Source organism: Parasteatoda tepidariorum, chromosome 11 (genome assembly GCF_982258835.1).
Source record: "Parasteatoda tepidariorum strain Cologne lab strain chromosome 11, Ptep-v5.0, whole genome shotgun sequence".
In the NCBI taxonomy this organism is placed as follows: domain Eukaryota; kingdom Metazoa; phylum Arthropoda; class Arachnida; order Araneae; family Theridiidae; genus Parasteatoda; species Parasteatoda tepidariorum.
In genome coordinates, this window is record NC_141765.1 from 18,156,512 (window position 1) to 18,170,201 (window position 13,690).

The 13,690-nt window shown below is 27.4% G+C and overlaps 1 protein-coding gene across 3 annotated transcripts in view; it reads left to right on the top strand.

Annotated features, from left to right (window-relative positions):
• Positions 1-845: 845 nt before the first annotated feature.
• The window catches only part of LOC107451037 (NADPH oxidase 4), a 43,369-nt gene continuing 30,524 nt past the window's right edge, over positions 846-13,690 (top strand). For 2 of the 3 annotated variants that reach the window (XM_016067006.5, XM_016067007.5), the window contains exons 1-5: positions 846-1,015; positions 4,756-4,851; positions 5,762-5,875; positions 7,237-7,321; positions 12,180-12,277. In XM_016067006.5, coding sequence (XP_015922492.1) covers positions 950-1,015; positions 4,756-4,851; positions 5,762-5,875; positions 7,237-7,321; positions 12,180-12,277 — 459 coding nt within the window. In that variant the 5' untranslated portion in view covers positions 846-949. Of the gene's footprint in view, positions 1,140-4,755; positions 4,852-5,761; positions 5,876-7,236; positions 7,322-12,179; positions 12,278-13,690 lie in introns of all 3 variants that reach the window. The other variant, XM_087155330.1, reaches the window with a different exon arrangement.

The window sequence follows — 13,690 nt, forward strand, 5'->3', positions numbered from 1 at the left end:
CTCACAATTGTTACATTTTTTCAGCATTTCAATTAATTTTACATTTTTTTGTATATTTTGTTCTAATAGGGTTGTAACTTTTTAAATTCCTCTCCTTTTAACAATGAATAGAAAATACGACATTGGAAACTTTGAACATTGATATATTTAACTTTTACTTAGTTTTGCTGTTTCCTTCCATTATTATTCTTAATCAATTGTGATATAAATATTTTGTTATTGAAAAGTTAATTCAAAAGTTTTAATGAATAATTGCATCAAATCTGCTTTTTTGCATCAAATCTGAAGTTACATTTTCAAATAAAAATTTCGTTCTGTACTACCATGCTTGTATTATTATATAAATAAATGTCATGTATTGATTAAAATCCATTTCATTCTAATTAATATTCCTTTGGTAAAATGACACCAAATTCAAGTGTATTTATTATTTAATGACTTAGATTAATTATTTCCTAAGTAATGGATAGACTTTAAAAAAGAAACTTTAAAAAAATAATTTAAACTTTGTACTAACTTTGTAAAACTTAGTTTAAACTTCTCCGATATTATTTTGGTTGAAAAAACATTGAATATTTATTTTTAAAAATATTGTTTTCGCATTGAACACAGATTCGTAGTGTTAAAGTATTCGAGAATCTTATTGTTCAGATTTGTGAAATCTTAAGACTCGATTTATCTCAAAGAAAATCCGTTACCAAACTTGGTAAACGAGCTTCCTTACGACCTACATTTTCACAAAGTCGCCAAAAGCGGGATAAAAAAAAGCCAAGCTGCCTAAATATTATTATAAACAACCAAGTAATTTTTTTTTTAACACACCCGAAAACGTAGACCGCTGATATACTGTGGGAAGTCTCAGAAGTTAGGTTAAAAAAAAATAATAATAAAAATAAAAAATAAAAAAAAATCTCCTCTCAAGTTATAGACAGGGTAACGGATTTTAGAAATGGTTCGTCTGGCGACAAGAACAGTTCGCTGTTCTGCTGCTTGCCTGCGGTCACACAGCATTCTGGTAAGATATTAATTTATTTTAGAGAAGAGTGGAGTAGAAGAAAAAGAATAACCTTTTAACTGATAATGCTGGTGATGTCAGCTGCTATTTATTGCATAATAAATCTTAGGAACTTTTGAGTTAAGTCAGTATTTTTCTAACTCTGCGCTTGTTGAAATAACGAAAAGTTTAAAAAATAAATAAATAAAGACATGCTCATAGGATAATTAGACTTATTAATTAATTTAAAAAAATAGCTCTACATGCATGATTTTGAGAGATTTATACTTTTGTTATTATATTAAGAACTTCAGCAAAACTCTTTTAATGATTTACATATATAGTAAAAAATGAGTAAATAAATTTTAAATAAACAACGAAAATATTTTTTTTGTATATTCTTTAATATTAAGTATTATTACTATCGTTATTTCAACTTTTTAAAATTGTTCTCAAATTTTAGCTTATTATTTTCAAAATTATAATTGTCATAATAAAACATAAATAAAATAATAGCTTTCCAAAAGTTCATATATTAACTATTCATATATTCACTATTATCATATAATAATTAATATGTATATTAATTAATAGACAAATTAATTAATAACTAATTATTATATAAATTATTACATTAATTAATGACATATTAATCATATAACTAATAAACATATTAATTAATAACTATTTATTATATTATTTATTATATTAATTAATAGACATATTAATGAATTAAAAAATAGCATTACACGTATGATTTTGAGAGATTGATACTTTAATTATTATATTATAAACTTCAACACTAAAACTCTTATTAATGACTAACATATATATCATTAAGGACGGGTAAATAAGTTTTAAATAAACAAAGAAAATATTTTACATGCACATTCTTTAATATTAAATATTATTAACTTTTTACTTCAAATTTTTAATTCTTTTCAAATTTTAAATTATTATTTTTAGAATTATGATTGGCGTAAAAAAACTTAATTAAAACAATAGCTTCTTAACAGTTCAGAAAGACTTCGTTTAAACTTTCGAGCTGTCTCATTGGATTATATATATTGTTATTTTATATATTGGGAGTTATTGCAAGTTAGCGTAAATTAAAATTTTCTAGTATGATTCAAAAAAATAAGTAAGATCATTTGTTTTACTTATGCAAGATGAGAATTTTGATATAGTTTTATTAAACAAATAAATAAACTCCCCTAAATGTTTTCATTACATTAATTAAGAATAAAATTTTAAATCTAGAAGTTTATTGTTACTAAAGAAAATATTTTTCATTTTATTTCAATTTAATGGGCAATTCAATTATTTCATTTTTAATCAATTAAACGGCCAATTTAATTTTACTTCAGTTTCATTTTATTTAAATATATTTATAGATGTATAATCCAGTCATATTTGCTGTGTTTTAAACTGATTTATACCTCAGAAAAAATCTAACACTTTCATCATAATAGCGATTTATCATTATCTACTAAATTTTCTATACTTGCAAAAAATACAGTAATAATAAGGCCGTTTTTTTTATTTAATTTTATTTTATTTTTAATTCTCTTGTCATCGTTCATTCTTCAGGCTTCACTCAATTTTAGTGCTCATAACTGTAATTACACACTACGTATCCTAAAAAACTATAAGACATTTAAATTAAATTTGTAAAAAGAAAAATCATCTCTATACGTGCAACATCTAATTTATTCATAAAAAATTGAGCACAATTAATGCTTTTATAGTTTATTAATGCAAAATTAAAAAAAAGTGACAGAATAAATGTGTTCCGTTTAACATTACTTAATGTTAAATTTTTTTCATGATAATTACGTTTAATGAAAAATAGTTTATTATGTTGTTGTTTCTAATGCCACATGTCAATATGCCACATGTTTGTTTACCAGCAAGCCTGCCTGGTGAAACCAAGCGAGTACAGAGGGTATGTTTCTTGTTTTTCGTTGGCGACATTTATGGCCAAGAATACAACTTCCGCCACACACACGTCACCCCCCCCCCTGTTTAGAAGAAACACCCATTCATACATTCCACAGACTAAATTTGTAATTTTGACTGAATCAGAGGATCATAAATCTCCAATTCACCCCAGAAATATTCATTTGTTATAATAGCTTGGAGGACTTTGTGGCTCAATAAATTTAATGTGCACCAGTCACCATTTACTACACGCCGAGTATTCGACTGACGGGGGTCGAACTCATGACCCATTGGACATGGGCCCAACTCCCGACAAACCAGGCTATCCGACCCATTGTTTATTATTACATTATTATATAATTATTTCCTTCCATGCATTTCGATTGCTAACAGAAAAGCAGAAAACTTTTCTTATATTATTAATTTCTTACATTGTGCATTATTATGGTGAAAAATTAAGCAAAAGTTTTGCTTAAGTTTGAGCCCAATTCAAAAATTAGAGACATTTTTCTGAATTTTCAGCTCTATAGTGAATTAGAAAATTTACGCAATCTAACGAAGCATTATCCTCCAAAATATTGACATATAGTTAAAGATTAGTTTTAAAACTACAAGCATTTTATAGGGATGCATGCTTTTAATGCCAACCGGTGAAAAAAAATTTTTCCATTTTTTCCATCACGAAGATTCATTAATCTCTTTCTGAATGCTACATTTAATGTAACAATTCTGACTCTTTGATTTTTTTTTCTATTTTTTTAATACTAAATTGTCTTCCACTTGGCTAATCTATCTCTATGATAAAGGACAATGTACCGAATCGGTAAAATAATATGGCCACTGAATAACAAGAATTAAAACAAAGAAGCTACGGATTTACGGCCGATGTTTTGAGAAGTGTTTCAGTCAGACTATGGAAGAAATCAAAATTCTGAAAGAAAAAATAACTCTTACTCCTAAATCCTAAAACTACTCCTATATCCTAAAACTACAGCAGGTGAACTATAAAAATTAAGGTTTCTATAGTGATTCAGAACAAAATGGCAAATGTGAAGCTTTTCTTTTATGAAGCCATTCATTTTGAAGAATGTATTGCGGACGAACAGCATCTAAAATTTTAATGCAACGGGTGAAAAACAAAATTTTGTATGGGAATAGCAATAGTAGTTTGTGGAATTTTTTATTCTTTTAGTTTTGGAAAAATCATGCGTTTTTAAATAATAATCGAAATTCCCTCAAAACATTTTTGGAACAAAATAATTATGAAATGAAATACGTACTTTTGTAATTTAAATATGAAATTTAAGTTTGAAGTCAAATGGAGATTTGTTTGATTTAAGATTTTGATCCTCTTGTAGTAGAAATTGTATATTAGCAGAAAGCGCTTTTGAAGTTATGTGACCGCTAGCAGATGCCCAAAAATCAAGTCTTTTATGAATACTTTTCCTTCCAATAAACATTTGGATGCATAATTTTAAATTATCAAGAAAACCTTTTTGAAAAAAGAAAAAAAAAACAAGAATGGTTTTTCCTCTTAATCCTTACAAGTGGTCTATAAAAATGTTAGCGTTCATAGCTAACAAAAAGAATCTGCCTGATTCGGATTTTCCGCATTAATTTCGAAACAAAATTACATATTTTAAAGTTGTTTTAACAATGGTTTGTGATACATGTATACTAACCTCTATATGAAAATTTCTCGTTACGCCATTAGTGAATCAATCAAAAATAGTTTTATAACTCTAGTTTTACCATCTTTTTTTCTTAACAATAAAAAATGATTATGACAGCTTACCCGCTTCTTTTTTACTTATATACAGATATTATGGCTAGCATTTATTACCATGGTGTTTTGGACATCATATATACGCTATAGGAATGATGCCAAGTACCATTACATTAGAGAAATTGCAGGGGTAAGTTGAAAAGTATTTCTTTGAATTTATAAAATATGACACATTAGAAAAAAACTATTTGATTTTTTTATTAAAGTTAAGGTCCTCGCCTACGCATTTGAAGGCAACATTTTGAAATAATTAATTTAGAAATTTTCATTAGAATTTACGTGTATATTATGTATTTAAACATGGTATAAATACAAAATAATGTGCAAAAATGTTTTTTTTTTTTAATTTTTTTAAGGAAATCTGGGGGAAAACTGGTCAAAAAAAGACCTAAAATCGACCATAGCTTTATTGAAATTTATTTATTTTTTAAAATTATTCTTGCTTTGTATACTCAGAACTCAACTTAAGGAATAGAGGACACATTAAACATAATATTAACATTTAGATATTTTACAGAAAATGTCGAAACTTATTAGGCAAAGATGGTTAAAAATTTCTATTAGTTATTTTTATTTTACCTGTGAAATATAAAATAATAGTTTAATAAACTAGTCCTTAGACATATGCATAAAAAACTTTTCTGCGAAATTCCAAGTAATTCAAACTAAAATATCTTGATATATTGCTTTTGAAATAAAGGAAAATAATCAAAAAATTAGTTTTGAGGAAAAGAAAAACAAATATCAGTGTAAAAACCAGAATGAGTGATTTTTTAAATGATTATAACTTCGGTTTGATTTGACGTAGAAATGAAACTCAAATGGTTTTAGAAACAAAAAAGTTCCTAGTTTTATTTAGTATAAAAAACAGAAAAGTAGTTTAGTATAAAAAGCAGTTTTTGTCAAAAAGGTAGTAAAATTAAATGTAATTTTATATTATGGAAAACTATTGAATCATGTTTAAATATATGATTTATTATGAATTATTCTGAATTTATTATGCAATATACAATTTGCTGCATTGTTTCTTTTGTTTGCAGATTGGGTTCTCAATATCACGAGCAATGGCTTGTGTTGTTAATGTTAGTTCTTTTATGGCAATCATACCCATGTGTCGTTTAATTACGTCTTATATACGGAGCATTGGTTCAAAAGTAAGTTAAACTTCATAGGATAAATTGCATCATATTTTAGTATCTAGGAATTTTTAGGCACATAATGTTTTACTATTTCACCTATCGTATTTGAAAAATACTTAATATATTCTTATTTGTGACTTAAACTCACCTATTTCAAAATAGATGAAATAAGAAAAATGAATGAAATTTTAATTAAAGATTTTTACATGCAGTTTAAAAATCTCTAACTTCAAGAAGCTGAAAATAAAACAATGGCATTTACATTCCTGTTTTATCTAAAAAATTTCAAAAAATACTTTTCAAAATATTAAAAAAAGACTTTCATTTTTTAAATTTATCCTTAGCTGTAACAGGTGCAATGCCAACTTACCTTGTGATAAAATATCATAGTTGGAAAAACATTTTTTAAAAAAGCATAAATTCATTTTTAAATGTTTTTTATTGCTAATTCTTAGTCAAGTGGTTCAACAATCCACATCATTAGCATTATTTGGTGCAAATATTATAAGAAAGAAAATGAAAAATAAAAGGCGAAAGAAAAAGAAATGACGGATACTATAATTGGTTGTATTTGTCTTGTTAATTTTATGATGCTGCTTTTATGAGTATTAGATTAATAAAAAAATTTACAGGAAAAGCATACGGGTTAATTCAGCATATCTTAGTAATTGATCATAGTAACAAATTAGTTTTTTACATACAACTTTCTCAATTCTAATTCGCTATTTCGAGATTTATCATAATTGTATTTTTCGTAAATAATGATTAATATGCACTATTTTTCCTAATATTTTTGGTGAACTACATATCCCCCTATTTTCAACCCTGCAACTAGCTATCTAAATACATGACTAACTTTTTTGTTATTCGTTGCCATACCGGTGACTTAACATTATTAAATTTATCAAAACATGATATAGAAGTTCAAATATAGTATCACTTAACTATTTTATTCAATATTTTACATATCGACAGCACAGTATGCTAAACAGTCTCTTTATACAAGCTTTACAGATTGATACATGCATACTATCCTCAATTGAAAAAGCAGTAGGTATGTTGTAGCATTTTTTTTCAAATCTCTTTAAGGATTTATTATATTTCATCTGATAATTTTCTGAATTACAATTTCTGAATAACGGCATGCTAATATGAATGATTTCGCATCTCAATACCGTCGCAAATTAACCCACCTACACTGCGAGCACCGTAATTAGTTCGAAACTTACTTTTTTTTATATATATTTTAAACTCATTAAAAACTCAATAGGTCAAAACTCAAAGTTTATTCATTTTTTTAATTATTAAATTGTTTTTGCCTTGGTGATATATTTTTAATTAGCACTCAAAAGCAATTCTGTTTTATTCTCTTGTAGGTGTCAGCAAATTTTGTCACTAAATGCATTGATAGTAGCAAAAAATTTCACATTATATGTGCCATTACCATCATCATTGCTGGAAGTAAGTTTTTTCTACTTTATTGCATTCTATATATAATATATATATATATATATATATATATATATATATATATATATATATATATATATATATATATATATATATATATATATATATATATATATATATATATATATATATATATATATATATATATATATATATATATAATTTCTACTTCGATCCAGAAATTGTAAAGAATATTGGATGATGTTAAAGCTACCGTAAATGTTTAGTAATTATATGAATTACAACACTGTGTAAATTAATAGGAACCAACTGATTCAGTATGTCCTAAATGCAGTATGTATTAAGTGTAGCAAAGAGCTCTTGAAGACATTTTGGCAGTGACTATATAGATGACTATATAGTGGCTGGCTATATAGTGACTATATAGATTAGGTCATCATCTTCTTGTAACTAGTAATTAGCAGCATTGTGGAAGAGTATTATCTATCTGTTTATTTTCAATTTTTTTGACTTACATATCCTTTAACCTAAATGACTCTTCAAAATATTCCACAAATTCTCTATTGAATTAAAAGCCTCGTGATTTTTAATGCTAATCAAGCAACGTTATTTTGGTATTTTAATAGGAAATTATTAACCCTTTTTAAAATATATGAAAAAGCCTGGCACCGTTGAAATGGGCTGTCGAAAATCTACAAGAATAAAATAATCTTATGTCGTAGTAATTTATGAGTACAATATGCTCAAAAAAAATTGAGCATCAAAAGAGAATATTGCAGCGTTGCGCTTTCTATGTGGACAGAGGATTGTGGGTCAAGGATTTGTTTTTCAGCACCCAAACATTCATCAAAATTGTGTAGAAACTGAATTCCATCAGCAACGAAAAAAAACAAGTACTGAAATAAAGGGAGTGGCCCCCTCAATTCCCTGTTCCATGAACTATAATTTTGCCATTTACCTTCCATAATTATGTACAGATGTGTACAGTGCTTAAAAAATAAAAGGGCCATCCTTAATAACTCTTTATCTAATTATCAGATTTTCACGTACCAGGACTCAATCTTGATGTTTAACGGGAGATACCTCAAATATGCTAATTATTTTGTGCAAAAGATATTTTAAGTTACCCAAAAACGCACTTTCTCTGAATAAATGTATATTTTTTTCAACGGATTTGATTTCTTGACCTTCAAATATGTGGGCAGCCGTAATCTGGAAAATATAGTCTCAATAGTTTTACAGGAGCTGTTGAAAATGATAATTATACTTTTTGCATATTTCGCCTTATCTGGAGAATTTTTTAAACGAATTGAAGCATTTTTGAACACAATTATAAAGTTCGTTTAACCAAAGATCATTCCAAACTTATTATTTATAGCTACTTCTGGCTAATTTATTTAATAATATGTAGTCAAAGAAGTTTATGTGTAAGGTACACGAATTTTTACGCCTTTATAAAGAATGTAATTTTATATGGCAAAATACGAAGTTTTAGCGAAATCGGTCGAAAAGTTTCTGAGAAATCATATTGTAATAGGTTACTTTTTTTTTTAAATTTGATTTCTAGGGAAATATTTGTCCGATTTTGTTTAAATTTTGTATTTTGACATGTAAAATTGCATTCTTTGAAATTATTGTAAGCCTTCAAACTTTTTCCACTATTATTAAGTAAAATATTTTTTTGCATGGAATTATCTATAGATAAATGAATTTTATATTTGTCTGAGAAAAAATTTTCAATTCACTCCAAAAATTCTGGAGGTATGACGAAGTACACATAAAGTATAATTAAATATAAAGGATATGAAGTATATCGACAGCTTACATGGCTAAACTGTTGAGACCATAATTTCCAGATTTCGGCTACCTTTATTTTTTGAAAGTCAGGAATCCAAATTCGGTGGGAAAATATGTACGTTTACTTAGAGAAAGTACGTATTGTGTCTTAAAATATCGACTGTGCAATAATTAACTAGCACATTTGAGATAACCCCTGCGAACCATTGAGATTGAGTCCTAATACGTGAAAATTCGATCATTGGAATAAAAGTTATTTAGTCTTTTTTGTTTCTTTTCTTTTACTGAATTAATCATACTTGACAACTGAATTAATCATAAACTGAATTAATCATACTTGACAACGTTGACTTCAAAATATATCCTGAGAAAAAAAAATTCTTTCAGACGATGTTATACAGTTTGTTCAACTTACTCAGGTCTAAACAAACTGACTTGTCCCAATTAATTTGCATTGTATAGTAAGATTTTTTTTTTCTCGTGTCAGATCAAAACCAAACTTTCATTTTTAAAAATAATCTGTCAAAACCGAATAAAATCGTATAATTATCTTTCAATTACACTCTTAAAGAAATATTTCAACTTAAAAAATCAAATATTCTTCGAATAATATTTAGCACTGATATAGACAGGTCAACAACAATATTTTTATGGGGAAAAAATTATATTTCACTATATCAAACATAATTATTATTACATTGAGACATCTATCAAATTATTCTATAACACTGGGGAACAAATTTTTAGTTGCATTTATGCTAATGATTGATATTGCTTATTTTTTCCCGTGTAGTAAATGGTGACTGGTGAGCGTTAAATCTGTCGGGTCACAAAGTTCTCTAAGATCCCATAACAAATAAATACCTCTGAATTGGAGGCAGATTGTTCTCTTGTTGAACTCAAAACTATAATCTGGGGCTAAATGAATGGATGTATAAGCTAAATATAACATAATTAACCAGAAAGGTTTTTAAATCAAAGTTATAGGATTTCATAGATACTAAGATGTATCGTTTTAAATAGCCTGGTTAATTATTGACAAAAATAGGCTTACTTATAAATAGTAAGAGAATAGTTATCGTATAGCAAAGTCAAACACAAAGACGTACTTAATCTGAATAAACGCAATTTTTTTTACAGAATCGGCTATAGAACCTAAAAATAATTACGAGGCTCCAAAAGCTTAGTCAGAAGATCACTCGAAGGCTGGGGCACTTTAGTATTAACGTTTTGCATATGCTAGAAAGAAATACATTAATACAGATTTTTTTTATTTCGCGTAACATTATGAACCTCCTTCCAAAAAAAGATCAAAAAATAATTTTAATAAATATTTAAAAATGATAGAAAACATTTGAAATTATAAATATAAATATTATTATGTACTTTGATAAACATAGTGTTTTAAGGGACTGTGATAAATCAGAGTCCCCTTACTTCAGTTCCTGGCCCATGATACTGAAATATCTTAGTGATCTTTTCGCCTGAAAGAAAAAGTAAATTACACTAAGATATAACATAAAATCCTCATATTGATAAAACCTTTTTTCAGAGATTCTAATGTGTACGAATTTAAATATGCTATTCATCTTGAATCCAGTTGTTAAAAACACGTTAAAAAAAACACGTTAGAAAAAAACACGTTTATCTCCTGCATTAAGAAAAGAGGCAAAAAAAGGATTTCAGCGTATGGAGATCAAGTGCCTCAAAATAGAGTCCCTATATCTAAAGAGAATTACGGCAAGAGGCTTCAAAATATGTTCAGAATAGGGTTGCGAAAATAAATGATAGCGAAATCAGTTACCACACTTCAACCAACGAAGAGATAAGTAACCACGCTATATTTGCCTAAATTATTACTTTTATTGATACAGCTCTTTAAATATTACTTCATAAAAACTAGGTTACGAAATTTTATGATTAATCTAATTTTTGAGGTAAAGCTATAAATTTACTATTTTATGTTTTTTAGCTATAGCTGCTAAGTTGCTTAGTTATTGAGAAAAAATTTTATTGACAGTAGCAGCGATTGATTTTTAACGATTAAATAATTATTTTTAGTTTCAATTTTTTTTTATTACTTACCATGATACACCAATAAATAAAACATATGCTTATGAGTAGTATGCACCGCGATATAGCCGACGGAAGTGACGTCATCATGGAAAGTCAAGGATGCTTTTCCCTGCATACATATTTTCCCTGCATACATATTTCCCTGCTACATATTTTCGTTTCCCGGGTGGGAAACGAAAATATGTAGTAAACCGGAAGTTGCTTATTTCAGACCGCTTGCTTATTTCTGTCCGTGTGCTTATTTCTGCCCGTAGTTTTTAGTTTCGGTTTCTGTTTTTTTAATATAGTTTCGTTTTTTGATATTATTTTCATTTATTACTTTTTTGAGGGTGGCAACACTTATTAATATTATTTTACTTGTTTAAGGTGGCAATACTTATAAGCTTTGTTATTTGGGGGAGAAATCGAATATTATGAAGTAATGATGTCATTTTTTAATACATAATAAATAAATAATATCATGCACATACTTTACTCTAGTGGCCCCATCTGTGTGGGAATGTTAGAAATAAAATAACTTTAAATCTATTTCATTATTTAAATCTATTTCATTATTTAAATCTATTTTATTATTTATTAAATGTAGTTACGGCTGAGGATCGAACATTAAAAAGCATTCGTGGGTCAGTGGTTATGATATTCAACTACTGACCCATGAATGCTTTTTAATTGGCGTGAGTTCGATCCTCAGCCTTAATTGTATTTAATAAATAATAAAATAGATTTAAATAATGAAATAGATTTAAAGTTATTTTATTTCTAACATGAATGACTTTCCGTGATGACGTCACTTCCGTCGGCTATATCGCGGTGCATACTACTCTTATTAATTCTACTAGCTGGGTGTTTATGCTTTTAAGTGTTAGTACAGTTTTAAAAACATCTTCCTCTTTTATTTATTGTTTTCTACAACTTAATAAAACCTTTCTCAACAATAGCACACGTTGTACGTTTGTATTAGAATTATAAACTTAGAATGTTCCTTATACTACTTATATTACTATTCCATTTTTAGGTTTGCATTCTGTCGCTCACATTTTCAATGTCTTGAATTTTTCTCTTCATTATAACGATGATTTTAATGCTGTAAATATAGCAAGATTTAAAGGACAGGTAATAAAGTATGATTACGTTATAACACTAATTATGATCCTTCTTAGAGTATTATTTCATTACCTATAAGCCATATTTTAAATTTTCTTAAAAGAAACATCAAATTACAAAATTTACTTATTTTAAACATTTCTATTGACTGAAAGTTCTGGAACGGTTTTTTCTAATAATATACGGACCCAGAAATCAAGACAACGTACAGTGCGTAAAAAAAATAAACGGACCATCCTGAATAACTTTTGTTCTAACGATTGGATCTTCACGTTCTAAAACTAAACCATAATGGTTCGAGGGGTGACCTCAAGTATACTAATTAATTACTGCAGATGTTATTTTAAGTTACAAAAACGCATGATTTCTGAATAAACATACCTTTTTTCCTGATACCTGATTCGGATCTCTGAACCCCAATATAAAGGGGGTAGCCGCAATCTGGGAAATGTGTCTTATGGCGAATTTTGCCGTATCTTGAGATCTTTTTAGAACTTTTTGAAAATGTCGAATTTTTAAAATTCGATTTCTCAGGAATTAGACCAATTTCGATAAAATTTGTATTTTATCAGGTAAAAGGACAATGACATTCTTTAAAATAATGTAATAAATTTTATACCTTAAAATTCAAGCATTTTTCGACCATTATGAAAATAAATAATAAAAAATAGTAAATAGTTACTGAAATTAATTTTTTGCGTGGAATTATTTTCGGATAAATAAATTCTATAATTGAGCAAAAGAAATTTCAATTCGCTTAAAAAGTTCTCGAGATATGGTGAAATACGCCAAAAATAAAATTAGCATTAAAGAGTTCGAACTTAGGATAGCTCTCAACTATGAGGATCAACTAGAGGCAATCTGGGAAGTATGATCCTCAAACTATGAGGATCATATTTCCCAGATTGCCACTGTACAAATTTTGGGAATCAGAAATCCAAATTTCGTCGAAATAAACGGAACGCGTGTTTTTGTGTCTGATTTCGTATCTTAAAATATTGTCTGCATTAATTAATTAGCACAAAATACGTGAAGATCCAATCATTTGATCAAAGTTATTCAGGGTGGTCCGTTTATTTATTTATTTTTTTACACACTGTACGTGGACCTGCGTATGAAACCTACATGGTCCAATATACACATGAAACTACATGTATAAAAACATGTATTGGCTCGGTAACCTCTTTGCACGTCGGATAAATTGTTTCGTTGAGTTTTTGAATAATTAGATTTAGAATTTTTGGGCATACGTTGGTTAAACAATCAGCTATTCTGTTAAACTAAAACTAGATCAATGATGGTACGCGCTGTTAAGTTTCTCTGAACATTTTTTAAAGTATCTATTTACAATGGAAACTTCATCAAAAAATTATTTTTGAAAGTTTAATTTTTAAAAAATTAGAACAGAAATTTAAAAAAGTT